This window comes from Panthera tigris, chromosome D1 (assembly GCF_018350195.1).
Source record: "Panthera tigris isolate Pti1 chromosome D1, P.tigris_Pti1_mat1.1, whole genome shotgun sequence".
NCBI lineage: Eukaryota > Metazoa > Chordata > Mammalia > Carnivora > Felidae > Panthera > Panthera tigris.
The window spans coordinates 12,164,906-12,191,993 of NC_056669.1; the positions used below are offsets into that span (position 1 = coordinate 12,164,906).

General features: G+C 53.0%; 1 protein-coding gene across 5 annotated transcripts in view; it reads left to right on the top strand.

The window, feature by feature from the left end:
• Window positions 1–25,324, top strand: part of ZBTB16 (zinc finger and BTB domain containing 16) — a 188,634-nt gene extending 163,310 nt beyond the window's left edge. For all 5 annotated transcript variants that reach the window (XM_042959571.1, XM_042959569.1, XM_042959568.1 and 2 more), the window contains 3 exons: window positions 17,391–17,561; window positions 22,273–22,440; window positions 24,580–25,324. In XM_042959571.1, the coding sequence (XP_042815505.1) occupies window positions 17,391–17,561; window positions 22,273–22,440; window positions 24,580–24,809 (569 nt within the window). In that variant the 3' untranslated portion in view covers window positions 24,810–25,324. The remainder of the gene's footprint in view (window positions 1–17,390; window positions 17,562–22,272; window positions 22,441–24,579) is intronic.
• Window positions 25,325–27,088: the final 1,764 nt, after the last annotated feature.

Consider the following 27,088-nt stretch of genomic DNA (forward strand, 5'->3'; position numbering starts at 1 on the left):
CCTGAGTCGAAATCAAGAGTCGGATGCCTAACCAACGGAGCCACCCAGGCGCCCCCATAGGTGACATTTTAATGTATTCATTTATTTGCTTATTTATCTATTCAGTAAATAGTTATCAAGCACCCATTATGTATCTAATAGTATATTATGTCCTGAGAACACAGTGATGAGCAAAACAGAATCCCTGTGCTCATGAAGCTCATGCTTTATAGGGGGACAGATGAGTAAGTACACAAGTCATAGACGGGATAAATACTGTTATGGTGGGTGTGTAAGATGTCATAAGGGCGCACATGAAGGCCCCCAACCAGGGAGGTGTCATCAAAGTTATTAAGTAAAGGAGATCAAGCAAATGGGGGAGAAAGGGAAGAATGCCAGGCTGGGGTCAGCGTGGGTTAATGTCCAGAGCTGGGAGAGAATCCGGCAAGTTCACGGAACTGAAAACAGAGTGGGGAAAAGGGCAAAGACCAGAAACTGTAGAGGTGAGTGGGCGTGAAACGGGAGGGTCCCCGAAAACCACTTTAAGTAGCTCTGCCTTTTTCCTGAGGGCAATAGGGAGCCATTAAAAGATCTTAGAGGAGTAACCTCAGATTATGTTTCAGAAAAGCGACTGACACTACACGGTTGTGAATAGGTGGGAAGCGGGAGATTAGTTAGGACGCCATTGCCATAATCTAGCCAAGAAAGTATGGTGGCTTCAGCCCGTGTCGTTGCATTGGGGTGGATAAGAAGTGGGAAAATCAAGACATTTAGAAGGCAGAGGAAATACGGTCATTGGTTTGTTGTGAGAGGTGAGAGAGAAAAAAAAAAAAAACAAAAAAACAAAGATGGTGGCCCCTTTTCTTGCTCCGGTGGTTGGGTGATGGTGGTTGAGCTCTTTACTGAAACGGGGAATGGAAGAGGAGAGCAGAACATTTTTGTTGTCGCTGTCATTCAGATAATGAACAGTTTTAATATTGCAGCAGTGACGTGTCCAGTGGGAAACTTTCTGGGAGGTATTTGGATATATAGTTATGTTGGGAACTCAGAAGAGAGAGACTCTCTGGACATGTATATTTGGGAGTCATCAGCATGTAAAAGGATCTTTGAAGAGAGGTTATAAAGCAAGAGTGTACAGGAAGAGAAGAAAGCTTAAAACACAATCCGGAGGAATCCCCACGTTCTGCCTCTCCAGAACAATTGAAACCCACACAGAGATTGAAAAGGGATCGCTGGAAGGAATAGGAAAGAGCCCAGGAGAGTGTGGCGTTAAGGAAGAGGTTTCAGAGAGGAAAAAGTGGTCATCAATCTTAATACTGCTGAGAAGTCCCCTGAGGGGAAGACGAGAAAACGTCTGTTGAATTTAGTGACACATGGGGGTCACTGGTTATGAGAAGCAAACGGTTTTGGTCTTGGTGGGACAGTGGAAGCACGGACATCATGATGGGTGGAGGGGTTAGTGAGCCTTGGGAAGTAGAGGCAGTCCATGTAGGCAGCCCTAGGAGTGGAGAAGGGAGGAGGTAACCGAGCCAACGTTGGGTTTGACAGGGTGGGAACGATGCAGGGATAACGGGCAGGGGAATTCAGGAATTGGCAAAGAGGCAGCTGGTAGTTGAACCATGGGCATGGAAGGTTGGACTGAATGGCGACAGAAGTGAGGACAGGAAGGGCTGCCAGGGATGTACGGAGATCAAGTGGATGGGAGAACTTGGAGGGTGGGAAGGAGGTTTAAAGTGAATGCTTTCGAGGAAAAGCTCTGGTTGGTGATGGAAGGCCTGGAATGTTCTTTGTAAGCTCCTCCAGCTGTGATTCGGTTCGTGGTACCTAGGCTACAACACCACCGTCCACTTTCTCACGTACCTGTCTCTCCATGACCCTCACCCCGTCCCCTGGGTCAACGTTCTAAGCAGCGCCCATGTCTCGGTTCCACCTGGCACTGTGGTGGGCACCTGTCGTGTATTATCCTCAGTCCTCCTAGCATCCTTGAACTTGGGTATTAGCACTCTAAAACAGATGAAGGAACCAAGACCCAGAGCTAGTAGGGCATGCATATGACTATATGGCTGGTAAATAAATGGCAGAGACAGGATTTGAACCCAGGTTTCACCTGACTCCAAAGTCCGGGCTTTTTGCAGAGCTCCTCTTAGACTGTAAGCATCTTGGTGGCGAGCAGTATCTCAGGATTACAGCCTTAGGATTTGACACCTGCATAGAATGGGAACTCAAAAAAGGCCAGGTGCAGGCGCGAGTGAGAAAATGCCTGAGGGGTGTCCAAAGTGGCTTTCCATACTGTGTCCCGAGGGGAGTAAAAGTAACACCACCTGAAGAGAGAAGTGAGGACTTGCAGAAAGCAGGAGAACAGGATGGGAGGATTTGGTGACCCAGCAGTGCTAGTGTTCGAGAGAGGAGTCTCTTGGGGCCGCTTTGTTTACGACCGGGGTGCTGGACACCTGGCCGTGGCATGAGCGTCAGCCATAAAGTTTCCCGTGTGTCCTGGGGCCCTCCTCAGGCCCCAGTCATGCCAGGGAGTGGCCCAGAAGCTCCAGAGGAGGAACTGAAAGGGGAGGTACCTAGGAAACAAAATTTACATGGAGGAAAGAAGAACCCCAAACCACTGACATTGAACTTTGCGTTTCCTTTTTAGAATCCGAGCTGGAGTGTCTCTCCAGACCTTTCTTCAGACGCCACCGGTGTGCATACGGGCACGTGTGTGGTGTGGGGGAGGACTAGGTTGCCCACCCGTTGTCCGAGGAACACACACACCATCTAACAGGGCCTTGAGGCCCAGGCACGCGCCTGCTGGACGCTCCGCCTCCTCTCCCTGGGATAGATGTAGTGAGTCAGGAACACAGCCTACTTACAGGGAGGCCGGTTCCAGATTTGGGGGAAGTGGGAAAGTCTGGTGGACGGTGTTTTGTTTTTCCTTGTGACCATAATCAGATTCCTCCCCCTCCCTCCCTGAATGGCCAAAAGGAGCATCTCCTCCCCCCAGGCTTTCAGAGCCACTGCGGCTGGCCGCCTGATGCCACGTAGGAGCCTCCTCCTCAGGCCTCCGTGGCTCCTTCTCGTTGTGTGTTCAGCCAGCCTGTAAATTCACCTTGCTCGTTTCCTCCTTGGGTGGCAGGCCACGAGGCCTAGTGGGCCAGTGTGGGGTCATCCCTGAGGACCGCATGAAAGTCTTGGGGCCTGAGGGCGGTGCCCTGTCACGTCAGACATGCTACTGCCACGGTCCATCCCCAACCTGTGCACGTGCGCCACCCGCTGTCTGTCTCGGAGGGCTGCGCACTGGAGGATGTGTGTGAGCAGTAGCTAGAAGAGAGCAGATGGAACCCCCTCCAACTGTAGGAGCTTTAAAGGATCACAGAGCCTATCCTCTTTATATCAGGGATGAGATTGAGGTCCAGAGAGACCAAATTCATTTGTTTAATCCCACATCCACCCATTCGTTCTTCCCTCTATCCAATAAATACTCATGAAACACTTGTCAGGCCCAAGAGGGAACAGCGGTGTGTGAGAGAAAGGAGGCCCCTGCTCTCAGGTGGCTTTCATTCTGATGGGGAGAGGGAGACAGTAACCCTTGAACTTGAAGCCACTCGCCCAAGGCTGGTTGGTGTCAGAGCTGAGAAGTCTGGGCCTCCGGCGGGGTCCTTTCCAAGGAACCACACGTGGCCACTCCCTGCTTCCCAGGAGCCATTCCGGCCTATTCTTCACCGCAGATGGAGATGTGGAGGAGGTGAAGGAGGGGCGAAACTCAGTTTTTGTCTGGATACATCTGAGCATCTGAGTACAGAGTACCTGTACTCCTGTACAGGTAACTTTTGACTGGTCGAGACCAAGGATTCTTTTTATTTTGGCAAAATACGTATATAACATAGGCTTTGCCATTTTAAGTGTTCTTAAGCATACACTTCAACGGCGTTAAGTACGTTCTCAGCGCTGTGCAACCTTCACCGCCATCCATCCACAGAGCTGTTTCATCCTCCCAAACTGAAGCTCTGTGCTATGGGGCCCCAGGGAAGTCTGGTGAAATCCATGCATCAAGTAAAATACCTGAGATTATAAATGGAAACTTCAAACACAGAAAAATATTTTTAAAAAATCATTTGTAACACCTATGTGTGGTTCTTTGTTATCCTGTTAAGCTCAGGCAGTGGTTGAACGTCCACTGTATTTTTGCAGGAGCGGTTTGCATGAATGTTTGGCTGCAAATGCAACACTTCTCATGTGGTGTGGGTACGCAAATATCTGCCCTGTCCACGACCAAGCCGCATGTACGGCTAATGCAGCTGGGGTTGTTTTGCTTTAATTCCCCGTTGAAGGAGCTGCCGAATTTCAGGTAGAGGTTGGTGAAAATAGAGCTACAATTTTTTTTCTTCTCCAAGTTCACCAGCCTCCTGAATTCTGTCCCTGGACGGCTTGGGGGCTTTGTGGGCTCTAGGTTAGGGATCCCTGCCAAGACAGAGTTTGTCTAGTCTTCTCTGCCTATAAGGGCAGCGCACCGGGCCGGGGGCATGCTGATGGGCTAGGACATGGTGACAGAAACCCTCCCTGTGCATGCGCCTTGGAGGGAGGGAAGGCAGGAGCGTGACAGGAACCCGGCCAACGGGGAAAAGGTGCCCCCGTTCTCCCAGAGCCGCCAGCCTGCTGTCTGAGGTGGGCGGGGCCGGTGCCCCCTGGAAGTGTGCCTTCTGGCAGCTTCCCCGCCCCCCCTTCCACCCCCTTGTCCAAAGGCTCAATGCAGAAGGGAGCCATATGGTCCTTTGTGGACACATTTTCCCTAGTACAGTATCGTCCTGGTGTGAATGCAGGGCCTGGCTCTCCAGTGTCAGCTGTCCCTCCCCTGTGGCCCCATCCCCCTCCCCCCGCAGCCAGCCCCAAGAGTAGGAGGTTGTGGGGGACAAGCTCACCGAGTCGGGGAGCTCTGCAGAGTCGGGGTGAGTGAGGCGTCTTTCGGTAACACCCACACACACACTCACACAGAAAACTGTTGAAGTGAAGTCAAATGTCTCAAAGTCAGATCCCTTTTTAGTATGAATTTGCTGTGTCTCATTCTGAGCACTAATTCCAATTTAATTGCAAGTGGCCTGAAGCCTCTTCAATAGGAGTAACAAATGGTTTGATTTTGTAAACTTCATCAGACTGCATTTTAAATGCGACACAGTAGCCCAACTCGAATGCCAATGAAGCACTGGAGTAGCTCTCTGTTTACTAATTATCCGTTTTTACTCCAAGCCACGCTGGCTGGCTTGTCTGATTAAATCGGATTTGTGGGATAGAGAACAGCTAGCAGAGTTTTCTCTATAGTAAACGAGATTGAAACTATGGGCCGCCTGGCTGCACACTGTAAATTATATTTCCTTTTAAAGGGGACGTGTCTCTTTTATTTCTCTGTCGCCCCTCCTGCATATTAAACTTTACGGTACAGAAACGGACCCGGCTCATCCTCTGGAGCCAGCTCGCTTCTGTGACTTTCCACGTTGCTCTCCGAAGAACTGGAAAGGAAACGGGTAGCGACATCCCCTGCTTCTCCACCCGACTCCGTTTCCTTCTTTCAGTCCTTTCTTTTCTCCCTTTTATCCAGGGGGCGAGTTTTCATTATCCCATTATTCTAAAAGGTACCTGAGATGATGTGGATTCTTAGAATCCATTTTTGAGTAGCCTAAACAAGGGTTCTAGCGAGAGAAAATTTACCGGGACCCAACCCAGAGGGTTTTTAGCGTTTCGGAAAGGCGTGAGTGTTGGGTAGTATCATGCTCGGGTGGGCAGGGGTGGGAGTGAATCGGTGGGGACGGAAGGCAGGTCAGTTTCTGAACAGTTGCCTCTGTTCGTTTGGTTCACTCCGGAATGAAACCCTTTCCTCTGAGCAGAATGAAATGAAGATCACCTGGTTCCTCTCTGTGATGCAACAGAGAAAGCCATGGCACAGGTGCGAAAGGGCTAGATGTCAGTGGACCAGTGCCCATCGGTGAAGTGCAGGTTGAGGGAGCTGGTGGGTCCGCCCTTCACTCCCTGGGACCTGGGGTCTGGCCTGGAGCTGCCGGGTCCTTTTAATTGTTTATTCCTTTCTGTCTAGGAAAGCCACCTCCACCCTCCATCCTTCCTGGGAAATTCTCTCTGTGTCTCTGTCTCCATAAAACGAAGGCAGGGCAGCCTTGAATAAGGTGTAATCAGGCTGTGCTTAAACTCTGCCGTTGCTAAGACTTTAATTCCAAGAGCTTGACCTGTCCTGCCCTCACTCTTGGTATCTACCTTTGTGCGGGAGCTTTTTATATTTTAATTTGCTTCTGAATGTCCTGCAAAATTAACGGTGTACGCACTCTTCCCTTTTTGGCCATTGTGTGCGGTACAGTATGGGAAGCCTGGCGGTGCCTCTGATAGCCTGGTTACCGTGGGAATGAATGGCTACCACAGTCTCAGGCTCCCAGCCCTCCTTTTAATTGTTGACAGTAAAAAGCGTTTAAATGCTGCTTAATTTGTAATCATCTTCTGGGGGGGAAAGGAGAAGAACCATTAAAATGTCAGTAAAATGAATACGTCCTTCTCTCTCTCTTTTTTTTTTTTTTTTTTGGTTGGGTTTTGTTTATTTATATGCGGTTGCTTTTTCTTTTCATTGCCTGATGTTTGTCAGATATTGAAATGGCCCTGAAACAATCAACATTTCACTTTATTTTGAATATCTGTCCCCCTCCAACCCCTGCTCTCCTCCCCAACCCCTCCTGTCTCTCTGGGTCTTTGTCTGGCCTCTGACTGTCTCTCCTTGTCTGTCCCTCCCTGCCTTTCTCTCTGGACCTCCTCCTACATCCACCTCACTGTCTGTGAAATACATCGGGGTTTACAGGTCTTTAAATAAGACCCAAGCTGAGTTGCTTTTTCCCAGAGACCCCTCTTCTGGGCCCTGGCTCCTCCCCTGGGGGCCTCAAGATGACTTGGGGGATGCTCGGAACCAGAGAGATTGAGTCTCTATAGAAAATGTCTTGTCCACTTGATGAACAGAAGAGATAAACAAGATCTGGTAAGAACTTATTACACAAATAAGGACATCGGGTCTCATCTTCAGGCAGAACCGCCGTACCCCCTCCTGAAGCTCTGGACCCGAACCACTGCTCCGAATTGCAGTGCCTGGGGCCCCCGGGTGGCTCAGTCGGTTAAGCGTCCTACTCTTGATTTCCGCTCAGGTCGTGATCTCAGGGTCCATGAGTTTGAGGTCTGCATCGGGCTCTGCACTCTCAGTGCTTGGGATTCTCTCTCTTTCCCTCTCTCTCTGCCCCTAATCACCTCTCACCTGTCTCTCTCTGAAAGTAAATAAATAAACTTAAAAAGAAATTGAGGTACCTGCCATGTGGGGGCACAGGGCCGTAGGGAAATGAGACCACTGGCTTCAGAGAGTCTGGTTCTCTTGCTCACCCTCTCCGAGGGTCACTCTTTGGCTTTTTTATCACAGCACTGTGGGGGGCATGGGAGAGAAAGCTTTGCTCCCCTCTCTCTCATCTCATCGGCCAAACCATTGCCTAGTACAGAGGCTTGGAGGTATCTTCAGACCCAGCGACTCCAGAATTGCCCTTCTGATCGTATGGCCAGTTCTGAAAGGAACTAAGCAGGTAATTGCTGGTCACTTGAGAGAAAGGGCCCAGTACGTTCTTTCAAGTCTTGCTTTCCTCATCTTCCTAAAATCCCCTAAAATTCCCTATCTCACAGGGCTTGAGAAGGACTTAGGGGTGATAGACCTAGATTGGCCCCTAGTGATCCACGTGGGTCTTTTCTTTGCCTCACCTGGTGACTGTCCCTCTGTGAGCCTAAGACGGTGGTTTCTAGTGAAGCCTTGAGATTCTCTTTAACTAAAAGAAGGCTTTCTAATCAGACTCTGAGGGAGAAATGCCTTCACCACATCTCAGGGGAAGAAGGATCTTTCAGTCTTCCAGCATGCTCTTCCATAGGCCTAGAATAATTGTTGCAGTAGGAGGAAAAGTTTCAAGGGTCATTTATCATCACCTTCATTTTTCTAGTCAGGAAACGGAGACCCAGAGATGTCTAGTAACCTACCCAGGAGTGCACAGTGACTTAGTCACTGAGCCAGGATTGGAGGACAGGCCTTCTGGCTGAAGACCTCAGTGCTTTCCATTCTTCACCCTCTTCAGTTGGTGAAAAGTCCTAGGAAAGGGTAGGGCAGGAGGACAATGGCAGGATAATTACCCTGGCCTGTCCTTTCCCACATCACACCCTTCAGGGACTCTTTTCCAAGAAGCCACCAGGACCAGAGGAGTTAGAGACTGGGTGATCCTAGCTTCTTACAGTCCAGCTCATGCCGTCTACGGAGAGCTGAGGGCACAGAGCGGAATGCATGCCAGCTGGATTGCAGGAAGAACCCACTGGAGCTTTGTGGTGTGTGCAACCCACCTACCCCAGGGGTGCCAAGTCCAGAGCCTTTGGGAACCCCGAGGGTAGACCACTGCCTGTCTATCCTGTAGAAGGGCAGTGTAGAGGAATCGAGGAAGGCAGCTCTCTGTATCTCAGGAGGAGAGGCTGCACCCAGGTCCCTCAAGGCAGCACTCTGTTCACCTGCTCGGTCCGTCTCCCCTGTCCGTCTCCTCTCAGACTGGCCCCGTCTCAGAGGCAGCTCTCCTCTCCCAGATGGGCAGGACCTGGGAGAAGCTTCTGATCCCCGGGGCTGGGCGACTGCAGGCTGCCCCTTCCCTCTCAGGGCTGTTGAAGTTGGTCCAATTTTTCAATCGTGGGCCAATTAGTTTCACAAATGGGGGCCCCCGTGGTGCCAGGGCACATTTGTTCCGGGCCTGCGCACTGGCCGGGCCCCATTGTCCTGCCTCCCGCCCCCGTGTGGGCCCATTGTCCTCGCCCCCAGCAGGGGCTGCTTACCGCTGATTTATACGGGCAGGCGTCCTGCGGGCTCCAGGCTGCACCGCCACAGCTGGCGGAGGTGCTTAAGGCCGCGGACCCTGCGACCTTTGCCCCAGTCCTGCTGTCATTTTGAAAGTTACAGACCGGAGGGCTGCATACCTCTCCGGATTTACTTCCCACCCCAAGCCCACCCCCTATTCTCTCTCTGTCTCTCCCTCCCTCTCTCCCTCTCTCTCTCTCTCTTCCTTTCCTTCTTCCTCCTCTTCTTGCTCTTGTGGTGGAAATTTGGATTCACTCTGGAATGTCTGAAAGGGTTCAAGTACATGACTAGGAAGTGGCTGCAGGTATAGGTGGGAAGAGGAGAGAGGTGCCTGGTGTGGAGGTCGCTGCTGCTTCCCCTGGTGTGGCTTTTAATACTGGGTTCTGTTCCCTACTTCTGCATCAGATGCTGGGGTGGGGGGAATGAAGGAGGAGGTTCCCATCAGTTTGACGTAGTGCTGTTGAGTTTGCCCTTGGCGCCTTTCCTGCTAGGGGCCATACACCCTGGGAAGCGTAGCCCGCCATGAGGGCGTGCCAGTGGGGAGGCGGTCATGTAACCGGGCAGCACAGCCCAGCCCAGCACAGACCGGATCTCATTCTAGCCTGTTGACTCTGTTGCAAACCAAACTCCCACTTTTCCTCCTCCGTTTTGCTTCCTTTCCTTCCTCTTCTACCCCTTTTTCTCGTCCCCCTCTTCCAGTTTCTCCTCCTCTCTGGCTCGTTTGTTGGAGTGATTGACAAAATTAGTAAATCCATTCATGTTACTTTTATTGTGCAGGTCTCAATAAATCCCCTGTGTCCGGGGTGCACCTTAATGAGCTAGTGAGCTGACAAATTTGTTTACTGTAGCTGGAGGTGCCGAGTAATGAAATGCACTTGTGTCTGCAGCCCACTGCTAAACAAATACACGGCTTTCTGGGAGCCAGCATTGCTAGCTGCTGCCTGAGGACGCGGCCACATTCCCTCAGAGACCGCAAGGGTGTGCGCACGCACGTGTGCAGGGGTGTGTGCTTTGAGAAATGTAATCGCTCACCCGTCCCCGGCTCAGTTTGAAAACAAATTTGAATCAGCTGTTCTGGCTCCTCCCCTTTCTGGTTATTCATTGAGAACTCTCTGTTCCTTGGACTGATGCTATGAAGCCGTAACCGTCCCCCTTTCCCTTGTGGAAGTGGAAGGTTATAGAGACCGCTTTCCAGGCTTCAGGAGAGAAAGGGAAAAGGGGTGGGGAGGGCTGGATAAGGAGACTGGAATTGACCAGAAGACTAGATGCTAAGGTTTTTAGCTCTTGGCTTGGTTTGAGAAGATGTAACTGAACAGAGATGATCAAAGGTGTCCCAGCGGCAGGTGACTCTATATGTCGGAGACAAGCACCCGTGCCCAGACTTGCGGCTCATCTGGTTTGAGGTGGGCCTTCCAAGATGTTTTCTTAGCCTCCTCTACCTGTTGTGGTGGGGAGACCGACAGCAGTGAAGGAAATAGTGGGGCTGGTCTCCCATGCTCAGAAGCTGTCTTTCTTGGAGTCATTGGGCTGACACTGTCTTGGGCTGGGCAGACTGAGCCCTCGCTGTGCTCACAGCTAGCCTCCTGAAGAAGCCTGGGAATTCCGGAGCTCCACGCACATGATCCTGCAACACGTGCCTGAGAGAAGAGATAGCAAGGGAGCTCTTGACCCTTTCTCCAGTAGATCCCTTGAAAAGAAGCCAAACCCTAAGTGATGGTACAGGGGGAGCCAAAAGGGAGGCACTCCTGCCGATGTCATGGCTGGACAGTTATTTCCTTTCCGTGTGCTCTGTGTCCCTGCCCCCTCCACACCTGTAGCCTTCTCCATCCTCTTGAGATGCAGACAGAGTCTTCCCGCCTTCGGTGTGAGTCAGCCTTGGACGGCTCGTCTCCGTCTTTTTCTTGCGCACAGTGGATGATGCAGTTCTGCCGTGTTCTTTACCAACGAAGGGGGTGGGGGGAGGAGGGAGAAAGCTGAGGAGCGGGGAGAGGTGGCAGTCTCATCAATAGCTTTGATGTGTGGCTACTGGGGCTGCCCGTGACTGGCAATGGCATCCGGGAGGTCAGAGGAAGTATAGAAAGACATGTCTGACGGATTTGGGGGTCAGACAGGGGGAGGGGCGGGAGGGAGGGTAGGAGACGGTTTCAGTTTAAACCAAGGTTTTCACAGCCCCTGAAAGTTGACATTTTCTTCCTCTGGGGACAAAAAAAAAAAAAACCTGTTGGCGGTTGCAGGGGAAGCATCTCTTCCTTGGCTTGCTTAGGTGGGGTTGGACATGACAAGCCCATCCGTGGTGCGTGTGCACGCACATACGCACACAGAGTGCACACAGTCCGGCACATGCACACGTGGCAGTCATAGCTAGCTTACCAAAAAAAGCCCGAGTATATTTAGATCCCTTTGCTCTTTTGATTAAGAAACTGCTTATGCTGGAGATAATAAGAGCCTTGTTCCAAGAAGGTGTCGCACCTGAACATCTCCTCCAGCTGTGTACCCCTCTGATCCTGTTCCTTCCTTTCTATTAAAGAGCTAATTGGTATGTAAATGGCACAGGTGTAAACATGAGGGTTTTTGTGGCTCATAATTTCAGACCCAGTCATCACCTGGGTGAAATAAATATCCTGGGTCTATGTCACCCCTCCTGCCTCCTGTTCCACCCTGGCCTTGGCTTTCTCCCATTTTTTGGCTATAATTAAACTGGTTTTAAATTGAGAGTCTGTGAGTCGTATGTGCCCTGCAGCCAAAACGGGCTGTGCTACCCTTGGGGGTGGAGGATGGCTGAGGTGTGGGTCACCATCTCCAGAGACAGAAGTGAGGCAAAAGGAAGCCCAGATGTTTGCACGGGCTCTGCCCACATTACCCGGAACCATGCTTTTCATTCAGGAGGTTATTTCGTTCCATACCCTCCTCTTATCTCCAGTTATAAGCCGTTTCAGGCAGACATCCTTGGAACACAGCCCAAGACTGAGCTCCAGTCAGTCTTCAGAAGAGCAGAGGAGGTACTGTTCTTTGACCTGATAAATTATTTCCTTGGACCAAGGCTAATTTATGTATCCGATTTACATCGAAATTTACAGATTGATAGGAAACAATACATTTTGTAGAATTTACATACTCAGAAAGATTTGTCATTTGCCTCATCACAGCCCTGGGACGTTGGTGTTGGAAAAGGCAGGTGAGTTAGGAATGCCGTTTCCTAGAGGAAGAAATGAGGCCAAGGGCAGCAGCTGCTTGGCCCAGGGTCACAAAGCCAGGAAGGCGGTGCCTCTGGGCCAGAACGGAGGTCTCTTTCACTGCACTGGTGGTCTCAGTCTTTGCTTCTGAGCAACAGAGCTCAGACACAGAGTGAGAACTGGGGAGTCCTGTCCAGCCCACCAGACGGACACGAGAGGCCCCAACAAGATCAGATGGCTGTGGGTCACGCAGTATCACTAATTGCCAAGGAGAGTCTCCCTGGAAGTGCTCAGGAATGGCTTCATTTGGTCTGAGCTTTCTTCAGCTCTCGGGTCTGGCTGTCTGAACCGGGACTGCCCGTACCCCCTGCCCCCTCTGCCCTTTGCGATTTGTCTCCCAGCTCCTTACTTATTCTTTTACGCACCATGCAGTTACTGAGTGCCCGCTCTGTGCTGGGCCCTGCGCTCTGTGTCGGGGAACACAGAGCTGAAGCAAACAGCTCCTGCTTTAGAGGGTTTCCAATCTCTTAGGCAGAACTGAGTGTCGAAAATAAATGTATCAAAGGCTTTTATGTGCTGTAGTCATGAAGGCTTAGAGGAAGAAGATGTTCTTGGCCCTGCGTCCTAAATGGTGTAACTCATCCGGGATCCCTTCTCTAGAGTGCACTTCTGGAAGCAGCAGCCCTGAGTCGACGGAACAATGTAGGCTCGTATGTTGTGTGGGGCTGCGGTGATCCCGAAGCAGCTCACTTGCTGTGGGAGGATGCCCAGGCTGAGGGGGGGGACGTGGAGGCTGGAATCCAGCCTCTTTGCTCGTGAGAGCTGTGCACCCAGGTGACCGTCGGTGTCTGCCCAGAGGAAGGGGCATGACTTTCTAAGTCAGACAGGGGCGTCGTCCGGGCCGGTAGTGGCTCTTGCTACCACTTCATCGTTCTGCCACGCTCACGGGTATCTCGTTCGTCGCCGTCTCAGCAACTACAGGCGGTGTGGCAAAGGATGAGCACAGCCCGGTCCAGAGAAGTTCAGTGACATGCTCGGGATCACAGAGCAAGCGAGTGGCAGACCAAGACCTCTGTGCTGCTTTTGTCTTCCTTCAGTATGATTACTGAAGATTTTCTGCCGACAGTGGAGCCTCCTCCCGTCTCCCCAGGGTGGTCTCGGGCACAGAGTCTCTCTGTAGCGTCAGGAAGAACACCGAGTATCTCTGGAGCTCAGGCGTTGAAAGGAGCCGAGTGTTTTAACACTGCCCGGCCCTCTTGGCCGGCTGCACACCTCACTGCAGCTAATGAATTTGCTAATACAATTTTCTAGATAATTTTATTTCCATAGTCCCACGTTTTAATGTGTTTCCGAAAGCTAGCATTTATTTGCTTAATCTCCCAGTGTAATAGAATCTGCCTTGACTCATCATACATGCGAACAATCAGCTAGGCAGAAACTACAGCAAATTGTTTAATAACTCAAATCTAGTCTCTAGATTTTTAGCTTGCATGCACCACTGGCTTCTCTTGTGTCTCCCCCACTTCTCCCCCCGCCACCTTTTCCTTTTTGCTTTTTAAACATTTTTCCATCTCCTCAGCTGTTGGTCTCCAAACGGAAGGAAGGGGAGAGTGGATATGGGGCCTCTGAGGCCCCTTCTCTTCACCTCTGCACCGAGGCCGGTGTGTCAGTGGCCAAGGAGAGCCCCTGAGCCTCGTGAGATGTCCCAGGAAGGGGAGAGGGACCTTTGCAGGGACATTGCAGCCTTTCCTTCCCACGTGGTGATTATGTAACTTGAAACCTGGCACAGAGCTGACCATCCGGGACTGTAGGTGTACCATGCTTCCCATCTCCAGCCCGGGCCTCAGTTCTCTCCCCCCGCTCCGGTCCTCACGCCCGTACCCGAGGCTCGTCCCCACCCACCTCCAGTGCTGTCAAAAAAGCCATCCGCTCTCTGCCTGCTTCCGATCACTTGCTGCTGCTCTTGGTCCCCACGTGACCCTGGGGGCGTTGTCCTCGCATGCAGGTTGGGTCACGCCAGCACCCCTGTCCTTTCCTGGCATCGCATAGCCTGTAGCATGAAGTGTGATCTGTCCCACCTGGCGATGTGGCCCCGGTGGTCTGACCCTCCACTAACGTCCCCTGCTTGGGTCCGTCCTCAGGGTCTGTCCTGTGTCTGCCTGCTCCGAGATTTTCTTGAGGTGTTTCCTTGCTTATCCCGGTCCCTGGACCCCTCCTCCGGCTCCTTGGCTGGTTAATGCTCTTGATTTCTCAAAGCCAAAGTTTTCATGGGGTCACCCTGTCTTGTCCCTGGTGGGTCATCGATCTGCCTGGGAACTAGTCTGGGTCCCTATTTGTGTGCTTGAACTCAGCATCCCCCTGGTCACTTAGCACAGTGCCTACACTTAGTGACGTTCATGGAGTGTGCCGGCCGGACACAAAGAGGGTCCAGGCCATCCTGAGAAGTACGGATGGCCTAGTGGGGGCAGCTTTGAGGAGCCTGCGGAAGACCAAGAGGGCAGAGAGCTGCGGTATCCCCAGTCAGTCCTGCTGGGTGTACCAGCCCTTGGAACTCCTCTGGGCTTGGCTTTTTAGGCTTGGGGTATCCTACTGGGACTGTCACGATCCCTCTGACCCAGGCACCTTCCACAGCCGGGGATTTCAGGGGATGCTGAAGGAGCACTGTGGGCCGCTGAAGGGCTTGGCTGGCCCAGGAGGCCTGCCCCAGCTGACCAGTTTAAGGCAGCTGTTTGACATCTGGCTTAATTGGGGCTGGTGCTTGGGGCCCTCGGGATGAATCAGCCAGGGCAGCTGTCTCACTGCACACATTGCAGATGGACTGCCCCCATGGGCGTGTTCACCTGCTAGACAGACACCAGCCGCTCACTGTCGGCTTCTGTCCCACAGACCACCCTCTCAGGCAGGTGGAGCCGAGCACCCTGGCACCTCCTGGGGTTCTTGCTGGCCCTCAGAGGTTGGGAGGCCTCAGAGGGCTGTACCTTGTGACTCCGCTTGCGGTCCCCTCCCAATGGCCACGGTGGTCTCACTGTTGCCAGAGTGGGCCCTGCAGGTCCGGGGGCCGCTGGACCAAGCTGGGTTAGTGCTGGTGTGGTGGCGTCATCACTGTGCCCCTTCCAGGAGAGGCCTGGACAGATTGCACACCCAGAAGAACATAGGGGCCTGGCCCTGCGCTTTCTAAAGTCAGACAGACCTTGGGCATTTTCAAATCCCAGCTCTGCCTCTTCGGACTGTGTGACCTTAGGCAGGTTATTTAACCGCTCTGTTTTTCCATTCGTAAAAAAGAGGGAGGAGGATGCCTGCCTAGTGGGGTTGGTTGCAAGTTTTCAATGAGATGGCGGCACAGGTAAGCAGCGGCACAACACCTGTATTCTTCCTTTTCCTCGTGCGCACTGAGGCCGGGAGCGAAACCGCGCTCCTGCTTTGTGCCCGGCCTTCCCTGGACCTGGATGCAGGCAGCGACTGCTGGCAGGATGGAGCATGGCTCCAGCTGCCCAGGCCTCTGAGTATCTGCAGGGGTGGCTGTGAAGGGAGGGGGAGGGTCTGGCCTTCCCACTAGTTCATCTTAAACCCAGCCACGAATGGGACTGAGGCAGCGAGAGCGGACCCCCGCTTTGCTGTCTCCGTTGGGTGACCCGGGAGGCAGCAAGGTCCTCATGCTGTCCTTCTCTTCACCCCACTACCTATGTGAAGCTCCTTGATTCCACACAGAATAGACAGAGCTCCGCCCTTCCTCCCCCTCTGGGCTGGGTTGACAGATGCTAGGCCTGTCTACCCTTCCCACTTACTTGCATCCTTCACACAGGGAAGGGCGATGCAGGGCTGAGCACAGGTTATATCACCCAGATGCCACCAAGAGGGGAGAGATGAGCTTCCCAGGGGAGCTGACACGCTGAGGGAAACAGGATCCAAAATGGCGGGCAGTGAGCCACCAGTTAGGACTCAGATGGTGGGTGTAGATGCTTCCTCATGGGCTGCTGTACCCAGAATGGCTGTGGCTCCAGAACAGGTTGATCAGAAAGTGGGCTGATAATAGAAAATAGCAGCCTGTTTGTGTAGGGTACCATAATTCACCTGTGCTTCTGATGAGTGCAGGGAATGACCAGACAGAGTGAAATGGAAATCTCATGGCGCTCCTTAGCTTAAAGCCCTTTGACAATTGCCCATTGGTCTTGGGACACAGCCTAAACATCTTCATGTGGTTTTCAAGACCCCACATGACCTGGCCCTGCCTGCTGGTTTGGCCTTCCCCTCCACTGTCTCCCCATCTCTCCAGCTGTGTTGTTCTTCTCTCTGATCCTCCAATCAACTACGTTTCTTTCCAGAGTGTTCAGGGATGCTCTCTCCCGGGTGCGGGGTGACATCTACAACGGCAGCAGAGACTTTGTCCAGTTTTCCATGGTTATATCCCCAGTGCCCAAAAGAGAGTGCCCCTTATAGAAGGTACTAGAATAATATTTGTTGAATGAATGGACTCTTTTTTTTTTTTTTTTTTTTTGAATGAATGGACTCTTAAGTGAAAGGAAGAGAGAGCTGGTTAAAAGAATAGGGTCTGTTGGGGTGCCTGGGTGGCTCAGTCAGTTAAGCTCAGCTTCAGCTCAGGTCATGATCTCGCGGTTCGTGGGTTCCAGCCCCGCATTGGGCTCTGTGCTGACAGCTCAGAGCCTGGAGCCTGCTTCAGATTCTGTGTCTACCTATTTCTCTGACCCTCCCCTGCTCACACTCTGTTTCTATCTCTCTCCCAAAAATAAGTAAACATTAAAAAAAAATTAAAAGAAAAGAATAGAGTCTGTGGCTAGCCTCCGGAGAGGATTCAGACCCAGGCAGCCGGCGTTCGAACGGCGTGTCTGCAGCTTCTGAACTCTGGGGGAGCTTTGGACAAGTTGCTCAGTCTGTCTGTGTGCCTCATTTGCCTTATCTGAAAGCTGAGGTGGTAGAGATGGGATTTTAAAGCAGTTATGTTTGAGCAATGGCTTGGGTGCGTATTACCGTCTTCGTTACATGATTCCTCACAGAAGCCACCCTGACTTCCCAGTACCCTGCCTTTGACACAGCACTACACGCGGCTGCTGACGCACATTTATTGTTGCGACGCATCCGATCCTCTCTTTCTCCTCTCTCTTTAGGTTCCGTGAGGGTGAGCGGTAAGTTGATGTTATCCACCATTGCAGTGGCACACTGGGTGCTCCATCAACGCTGGGTGTGCCTTTGGGTCTGCCCCTGAGCTTGGGGGATTGGAGGCACTGGTCCTGTTCCTGGCTCTTGCTCTCTCATCTGGACCTGGACGAGTAAAGAATGGCCTTGAGCTCCGCCCCCCCTGAGGCTCTCCCCGCTCCTCTTTCCCACAGGCACGGACATGGCTGTCTTCTGTCTGCTGTGCGGGAAGCGTTTCCAGGCTCAGAGCGCGCTCCAGCAGCACATGGAGGTCCACGCGGGCGTCCGCAGCTACACCTGCAGCGAGTGCAACCGCACCTTCCCCAGCCACACCGCCCTCAAACGTCACCTGCGCTCGCACACAGGTAGGCCCGTGCAGGGGGCGGGTGGATGGTCGGGGTCTCTGGGAACCCATGTCTGGATTTACCTCCAAAAATGTGGAGTGGAGATGTGAGGTCGAGTCGGCCCTCCGCCCTTCTTGGTTCGAGGTGGGCATGCGGGCGCCTCCATGGTGCACGTACGTGTTCGTTGTTCTCCCCATCCCACCTTGGGGGTCTGGGGTTCCCAGTCTCTGTGTGTTCCACACAGCAGGTGGTCGTTAGAGATGCAGGCTCTTGGGTCCCACCTTTGGAAACTTTGACTTAGCGGATGTGGGTGGGATCCGAGACTACGCGTCCTTGATATATATTCTCAAAAGACTCTGAGGCAGGTGGACCCAAAACCTAGTTCGGGAAAAAAAACTACCTGTTTGGTCTCAACCATCTGCCACAGCCTCCACCCCACGACCATTCGCTCCTGAAGTCCCCCTTGGGCTCCTAAGGGAATGTTGCAGGAGTGGTCCTGCTGGCTCTAAAATAACAGAAGCAAATTTTCTATCCTTAGCCCTTAACCTTGCTTAGGGGAGATGATGAGGGTTTATGAACAATGAGCCAGAGGACGGGAGAGGAAGGTGGTTGTGAGTCAGGGGGCTGGGCCCTGTGCCCCACCCTCTAGATGGACCCTGAGGGCCGAGGGGCAGATCGATCCCCTAGCAAGGTAATGGGTGACTTAAATTCATTCCTTTCTCTGTGACAAAATTGGGTCTTTACTGACTGTACATGGAGAAAGGAGTGTCCCTCTCTGAGTCTGCATGTGTCTCTGCTTGTGCGTGCTCTGTCCTGGGTTTGGAGTGGGAGTGGGGGACAGGGTGGGCCCGGGAGACAGAGAGGCACGCTCCATATCGGGGTGTATAATGGGGCGTATGCTCATGTCTGTTGAAGGGGGTAGAAAAAGTTGTGTGCCTCAAGACAGGAAATGGTAGGACCCTCTCTCTCCTCATTCTTGGGTCTTATCACAGCTCTGGGATTAAGTACACAGGCCAGGCCTCTCGTGGGTGGCGGGCTTTGCGGAATGAGGAAGGGGCTTTACTTATCCTGCACCGAGCAGGCCTGTCCTGCCAGTGGTGTGCATCTTCATCAAGGAGCCCCCCCCAACCCCGCTCATGCTTTTTGATGCCATTCACTTCAGGGGAGCATATTGCCTTCACATCACTTGATTTGCTTAGAACTATTCAGGCTCGCTGGCATAGGACAAGGAGAGGTCCCATAAGGTAGGTTCCCAACAAGAAGGGCTCAGGAGGAGGGAATATCAATGAGGACTTTCTCTAGTGACTGTATAAGCATCCCCTGTGGTATAGGCACCAGCCTGTCCACACCTCCCCCACTGGGTCCCCAAGTTCAACCTTAATGAACAAAGTGGCCAGTTACCTTTCAACCACTTAGAAGCATGCTGCCGGGTCGAACCAGTGTGGGCTTCATGGGACTTGAATGGTCCCAGCCCTGTGAAGTCCACCCAGGATGTGCCCTGCTCTTCCCTTCTGGGAGTGCAGACGTCAGAATATCACCTGCCCCTGTGTCAGTCATGCACAGATCTGTGGGGAGGGGCTATTCCAGACATAGTTTGGGAGAAGCAACTTGCTTGATCTAGGAAATAGAGCACATGTGCTACCCACACACACATATACACACCCATCGATTTTCACCCCGGCGAGGCCCTGTGCACACAAGCTGTATGTATACAGGCCGAGCACACCCCCACACACAATGCCTCATTAATATTCCGTTGTTCTTGGCCCCGTTGCTGCTGGGGCCGGGTGTTTAGCATCGGCAGCTGTGTTTTGTAGGTTAGTCCAGCCGCGCTCTTGGCATTGATGGATCCCTGATTCACACGGCTCATCATATAATAAACTCTCAGCTGTGCTAAAGGGAGGGGCCAGAGGAGGCGCTGGATTGGGGCCGGGCTGGTGCCAGGGAAACCACCAGGTGAGGACAGGCCGCTGGGGTCACAGATGCACTGGGCAGGCCAGAGGGGCTCTAATTAGTCTCGTTTGTCCTGCACTTAATGTCAAGCTCATTAAAGAGGGTACAGAGTTAATCAACGTGCCACAAATTGGATTTTGAGTTCTGCAGCCAGTTTTGTGTACATTTTGGCCACAGTGACACCATTAAGTCTCAGGGTGAGGGTTTTAGGCCAGGTGCTTGCCATGCTTCAAAGTGCATGTGTGTGTGTGTGTCTTTTTTTTTTTTTTTTTTCCCTCCGAGTTCCACTTTACTCCTTTCCCGGGGCTGACTCTGGAGATTTCCTATTCAAACTCATTTAACATGTGATCCACTTCATAATTAAATTCATAAAAATCTGATCAAACAAACCTCTCTGCCTTAACCCTTTGTTTTTTTGAACTCTCAGGGCCCCCCTCTGGAGGGGAAGGGCACAGACGGTGGCTCTCCGCCCCCCGCCTCCCCCGGCCGGGTGGCTGCCGATGTACGTTTTAATTACCGGGCTCTCGCTGAAGTCTCACGTGGCCCTTGCTTTATTTATTTATTTATATCTTAATGAGGATACTGAATCCTTGATTAAAGTCGTTATCGTTGCCAATTCGGCAAGGAGGGGAAGTCGGATGTCAGACGGCGGGGGGTGGCTGTGTGTGCAGGCGTCTGCACGGGGAGAGGGGCACACGGGCACAGGCCCGCACAGACTGACCCTCAGCTGGACAGACACGCAGCTAATTAGGACCAGCGTGTGCACGGACCTCTGCTCCCTTTGGGCTGGCGGTCAGGGACCAGGTGGTCTGCACGAGCCTGGCAGCCAGAGGGCAGGCAGGTGCCGAGAACCCCAGGATTCAGTCTGGCCCCGGATCTGCACGTACCTCTGAGCCAGGGCTGGGCCCCGTAGGTCGGGAGGAATTCGTGTCGAGGGACGGCTCTGCTCTTGTGCCTTCTCCTGTCCAGCGCCTCGTGGGAGCGCTCCCACCCTACCCCTCCGTGACTTCTTGTAGGGAGAGAGCCTGCAGTGAGCAGACCCCAGCATCCACTCCCCACAGAGCCCTAAAAACCCTTCAGAACCATCAGAAGAGATGAGAATTTATGTGGGCACAGGGGCCTGCGTTGGAGAGGGGGGAGGTTGGGTTGGCGGCCTGAGGAGGAGAGAGACAAGAGAGTAAAATATCATTTTAAAGAGGAAGTGAAGGCACAGGCATGCGAGTCTATAACGAGGAGGACAATTTATGCCCAGGCACGAGTGCGGTTTGACATGGGGATAATGAAAAAACGTAGGTCATTGTGGATGACTTAAACCTTCAGCAGCTGAAGAAAATGTATGAAATGCAGAGGACATTACACGGTTGGCAGGCTCGCGCATCTGCAGAGGGACAAGTGAAATACAGTGGGCCATTCTTTACCATAAACTGTGGTTGTTGGAGATGCAGCCCAGAGAAATTGTAATTACAGTGACAAGACGAATCAGCGATATTTAAATATTCATGAACAAAGTCTGGGGTGATCAATCTATCTTTATTGTCTGTGCCTTCACTCCTGTAATAAATAAGTAGCTGAAGTCCTCACCTTTCAGCCCCCGAAGCCCCTGCGTTGGGTGGTTCAAAGAAAGAGATGGTGCATCCCCACACCCCGGCTTCTCACCCTCCAGAGGACTGAAGAGCGGGAAGCGCAGGAAGGGAGGCTGATTGGGCACTGATTCCAGGCCATGGGCGACAGCTCTCCCCGCTGGGTGGAGGGAGCCGGTAACAACTTCATCTACCCCCCAGTTCCCGAGCGCCTGCTCTGGGCGTCCCAGTGCTCCGTACCGAGGCAAAGGGGATGCATGAGACCCCCTTCTTACCCTGGAGGGGCTTCCACTCTAGAGGCACCGAGGGCATGACAGGAGACACACGGTACAGCGTGTCACTTAGCGGTCTGATGAGTATCGCGTGTCCACACTCTTGGAACCAGACCTGAATCCCGACTCAGCTGCTTACAAGCTCTTTGACCTTACACACCATCTATCTCTCAGCCTCTCGTTCTTCTCCTCTGTACAGTGAGAATCCTGTGTTTCTTGCTAAAATAACAAAATGCTAGACATTTCTTCTCTTTGGGGACAGAAGAAAGAGAGTGACTCAATTTGTCTGGAGGGCGGGGGGTGGCTACAGGGAATCTTCCACACCATGGTGATGTGTGAGCCGGGCTTTGAAGGATGACTAGGAGTTTGCTGGGCAGAAAAGAAGAAATCAAGCAGAGAGCATAGCTGCTGAAACTAAGGAGGAGGGAGAAAGCAGAAAGCATTTGGGCGGGGTGGGGGGTGGGCAGTGTGATCTAGTTGTTTCTCAGATTGGAGGGTTGTTTTTGAGGAGGGGGGAGTCAGTCAGGCTAACATGGCTTTTGCCCCTGACCTACAGAAAAGGAAGAGAAGGGAACCTGAGGAGCTGGGGGACAAGGTTTCAAAGCCCACAGGTCTGCTTTCCCTTTGTCAGGGCCTGCTTTCTAGGGATTGCTGTTCATCCCTGAACCAAATGGGCTCTCTCTTCCTGAGACTGGCCCTTGACCCATGGGCAACCGAGGGGCCACAGTAAAGTACGGACCTGTGTGAACACACTATTCACATTGGGAGCTGGAGGTGGGGCGGGGGGGCCGGGTCTTTCCATGGTCTTTGGAGAATGGTGGTGAATGCAGGCTGTCTCCTCTTCCTGGCATACTGAATGTGGCTTGTGGTCTCCTAAAGAGGGAGCGGGGAGAGGCAAGGCCTTGATCCAGCCCTTTGTCCCCACAGGCGACCATCCCTATGAGTGTGAGTTCTGTGGCAGCTGCTTCCGGGACGAGAGCACGCTCAAGAGCCACAAACGCATCCACACGGGTGAGAAACCCTATGAGTGCAATGGCTGTGGGAAGAAGTTCAGCCTCAAGCACCAGCTGGAGACGCACTATAGGGTGCATACAGGTACTGAAGACCGGTGAGGGCACCTGAGCTGGGGCAGGGACCTGGGTGAGGGGTAAGGGGCAGGTGGCTCTCCAGGGCAGCCCGGGCGAGGATGGTCCAAGACTTACCCCAAGACTGGAACGTGACTCTGGTGAAGGTTAGCACGATGGCCCAGGTGCCACCGCCCGGGGTCAAGGCTGAGGCAGACATTGCTAATTGATCATGGCACGCTTTCCAGGGGCCCAGACTGGCCTTCCAGGCAGCCATGCCAACGGCTTGCAGTTTGTGCGTCCTGATTTGGGGTCAAGTTGGCCTGCTTACTGAAAAGTAGAGGCTGGGATGGTTTCTTGTTACTGGGGTTTAGAGTAAGAACTGGGGGGTGGGCACTGAGTCTGGTCTCCAGGCACTCAGCTCTGGAGAGCTGAGACACTGTTGGGTTGAGTTCTTCTCAGAGATCAGAGGGGCAGGTATATTTACTAACCCCTCTTCATGTATAACGTTGTAGCATTTCACAGGGCTTTCACATTCCTTTTTATGCAAGAGAAATGTGATCAGAGGGTGGGGTCTGAGGACAGAACGAGTAGACATGGCCATGGTGTCCAGAATTGCCAGATTCGGGGGCAGTGGAAGGCTGGAGCTGGCCTGCAGTGGCCCGTGAAAGCCCATCTTGCCCATCTCTTCCCAAGTGCAGTGACATCACCTCAGTCGCTTAAAAGCAGCCGGGGTCAGAGTAGTCCCAACATGGCCATGGGCAACTGCTACAGAATCGGGCCTTTTTGGAGAGCCAGTTGTTAACTGCTTCCCAGCAGCACATTGCAGGTTGGGGGGATGGTGGGTATTCAGAAGGACCTCCCATGAGGATACGAGGCGTAGTGGAAGCTAGTGGAATCTGGTAAACTTGAAGCCTCCTCTGATCGGGGGAAGCAGCCATCCTGACCAGAAGACGGTGGGGAGAGGTGACTGAGGGGTGACTGAGGACAGGTTGTGCTGGCCGAGGGAAGAGTATGCTTCCATAGGAGGTGGGGGGATAAAGGAGGCAACAAGAAGAGGATGTGTGGTGTCATAGCTGTGTGTTCTTGCCTCCAGCCTGGGCCATAAGGAAAGCCTCGGGTGGGGTGCTTGCTGCTGACAGCTAGAGTCCCTCCCGGTATTTTCCAGAGCCCTGGGGCTTCCTTAGCCCCCTGCTGGGGATGTGACCTGGTGAGCCGATCATTAAATGCATTGGTGGTGACTATTGTAAATAGCAGGTCGATAGTTAGATCACTTTGGCTGTTCATTACTTCATTATTTGCTGGGGCCTCTGCACAGAGGAGTATTGATAGCGAGATGGCTGGCCAGTTAATTACTGTATCGAAACAAGGTTCCCTCACACCCTCTGCTCAGCTCCAGGGGACTCTAACTGGGAGGAGGCTGGGCAGCAGCTAGGGTGTGGCAGGGCACTCCCAGGCTCTCTGTCCCTTACTGCTCTCTAGCCCCCCTGGGAAGGCAGGGTCCAGCCTTAGAGGAGTAGGCATCCCAAATGGAACACATTTGAAGGAAAGGATTCCCTCATTTTCATCCCCCTCCTCCCTACCAGCTGTAGCCTCAAAACAACTGTATCCCCGTGTTCCCCTAGAAGGAATATCCCGAAGGACTTTCAGGGCCTCACTGTCCCTTCTCTAGACCCCCATATCCTTTCTTCGGAAGGTAAGATTCTGGGCCTTTGGGAGGGTTAAATAGAATGAGGCAGGGCTAAGGGTGTGCTTGGCAACAGGGCAGCCCCTTGGTATGTGTGGCTGCTGAAATGAGGAACCATGGAGTCCCTCTGAGCCACTGAGCATGTAGTTCCAGAGGCACTAGCCACGCTTCAGGTGCTCAGTAGCTCTCTGTAGCCAATGGCTACCATATTGGATGGTGTATCCACACTTCAGGTGCTTAGTAGTTCCGTGTGGCCAGGGGCGACCATACTGGATGGTGCCTCCGTGCTTCAGGTGCTCAGTAGCTCTTTGTGGCCAGTGGCTACCGTATTGGATGGTGCATCTGTCGTCGCATAAAGTTCTAGTGGGAGGTGCAAAACTAGAGGGGCCCAAGTCTCCAGCGAGCGAGGGCCCAGAGCAGCCCTGGCGAGACCCTCACGGCTCTCTCCCTGTGTCCTGGCTCTCTCCTGCCCTCCCCCCACAGGTGAGAAGCCCTTTGAGTGTAAGCTGTGCCACCAGCGCTCCCGGGACTACTCGGCCATGATTAAGCACCTGCGCACGCACAACGGCGCCTCCCCCTACCAGTGCACCATCTGCACGGAATACTGCCCCAGCCTCTCCTCTATGCAGAAGCACATGAAGGGCCACAAGCCCGAGGAGATCCCGCCCGACTGGAGGATAGAGAAGACTTACCTCTACCTGTGCTACGTGTGAGGCAAGACGGCGGCAGTGGCGGGGGAGCGGGCAGCCGGGAGAGAAGAGTTAGGGCAGGATGAAGTCGAGGAAGGACCGTGGAAAAAAAAGAAAGAAAAAGACAAAAAAAAGGAAATAGAAAAAAAGAAAAAAAAAGAGAGAGAGAGAAGAAAAAGGAAACCTGATAGCTGTCTGGCCTGGGACTCTCTCTGGGGCTCCAAGTGACCTGGATGCCCCGCCACCACCCCTCCCCGGCGGCCTCTGTCCCTCCTCCCTGGCTGGAGGTTGGCTTCATTTTCTTGGGTTGGGGTGAGCATGGTTTGTTTAGCTCACTTGGTGGTATATTTTTCTCTTCCCTCCACCCAGACCCTCCTTTTGCATCCAGAAGTGGAGGCTAGGGAGGGGGTGAGGGGTGCTGTGGTCAGAGCCAAACAATCTTTGCCTGTCGCCCTCAGAGGGAGGGGGCCCGCAGGTGGTGGGGCTGGGTTGGGTCACAGTCACTAGTCGAAGGTCACATGGCAGCTCTGGGGGCAGAGTGGAGTGGGAGGGGCTCTTCTTCCCTCCCACCACTCAGTTCATTTGTAGCCCCCCACCCCCCAGCTCTGCCGCTCGGGGTGTCCCCTCAAGGTGTTCGGAAGCCTCATGGCTCTTGCCCCTCCCCCAGCTCCTTGCTCCCTGCCTCCAAGAGGCCCCTCCCAAGTGCAGGGGTGCCCAGCCCCTCATGCATCAGGCAGCGCCTTCCCTCCTGGCTTAGCTCCCTAGCTGGGAAGCTGCATTGGACTCCACAGCCCCCTCACCCCACCCTCCGCTTTCTGAGAACACAAAATAAACGGAGTACCCCACCCTAGTCAAGCCCTGTCATGATGAGCGAGGTTCCTGCTGAGCTGCTTTCGCTTCCAAAATGGGAAAACATAACTAACCCTATACCGTCCCACCAAGCAAACCAACACCAATCCCTACCACCCCTATTTCAGGCCCTAGGAGAAGGCGTCCGTGAAAGGGCTCATTGTCTGAGGGAAGGATGTGCCCAGATGTGTCCTACACCTGGAGAAGGGGACGCCCTGCCCGGGGATTGGGCTAGCTGGTTGGGGGTGGGGACCCCAGCCCTGGTCCAGAGAGCAGCACAGAGTTCCTGGCTCTCAGGGCAACCCCCCCCCCCAACAAGTTCCCAGGGAGGAGGAAGGAGAGGAGGAAGAGGAGTAGAAAGCGCTTTGGCCCTTATGTAAATGTTTTGCTTCTTTTCTGTGTCCCCTGTTCCCCTGTTAGCACATTGTACTTGAATTACCTCAGTTTTTTGTGACCTCATGAGCTTTTTTAACCCCTGTATCTCTTTTTTGGTTGGGGGTTGGAGGAAATGGGGAGGACGTTCTTTTCTGTTTCTTGTATAAATTAATAGTTGGTTTAGTAGACTTCAGCTGGCCACGGCCCCTTGCCATCCCAGCTGGACAGAGCTGGACGGAAGGAGTGGAGTACTCAGGATCAGGACGTGAGAGCCGGGGTCAGCAGAAGGTGGGCGAAAGGGAGGGTGTGTCAGGGGCACTCTGGAGTCACCGTTGGCTCTGCCCAGGGCCTCCCAGAGGCCTCTGTACCCAGCAAGGGTTCAGCCTAAAACACTCTGGAGAAGATCCTACCTTTCTTAGAATTTGCTGGGTCCTTTGGGCCTGGGGGCCTGTATTATTCAGATCCCTGCAACCGTGTGGCCCCGCCTCTGTGTGCGTTATCATTGCCAAAATGGGTCTAATTTGCAGGGCTGGCGTGGGGATGAGCCGGCCTCTGTTTTGTTGCGTTAGGGTGGGGGTGTTGTTTTTCTAAAAGCTACCTCTTACGTTCCTCCAGTTCTTCTTTTGTTCCCTTGCTGCCTCCCTTTCTGCTGCTCTGTTTCCCTCCTTCCCCCCAACCTCCCCACCCTGAATTTTGGAAAGCACGTTTGCAATATTTGGTTCGCTTTGGGATGGGCCCTCCGTTTCATCTCATGCTTTATTTGTAAGAGTTGTGTTTGTTTGTTTGTCTTCTTTTTTTTCTTTCCTTTCTCTCTCTGAGAAAGTTGTGGCTGCGTTTTTATCTTAGGGTTTTAAAAGTGGTTTTGGGGAAGTGGTTTTGGGGAGAAGGGTTGTGAGGGCTCTAGGGAAGTCGGAGGGATGGGTGCTGCTGTGACCACCCCCCTGTCCCTCGGCCCCGTCCCTCCTGCCCTCCCCTGCAATCCTGCCCACCAAATTTGAAGGCCTTAAAAATTGTGTGTGGGGGGATTGGAACTTGGGGGGACCGTGTCACTAGACTGTCGGTCGGGGATGGTCAGGTAG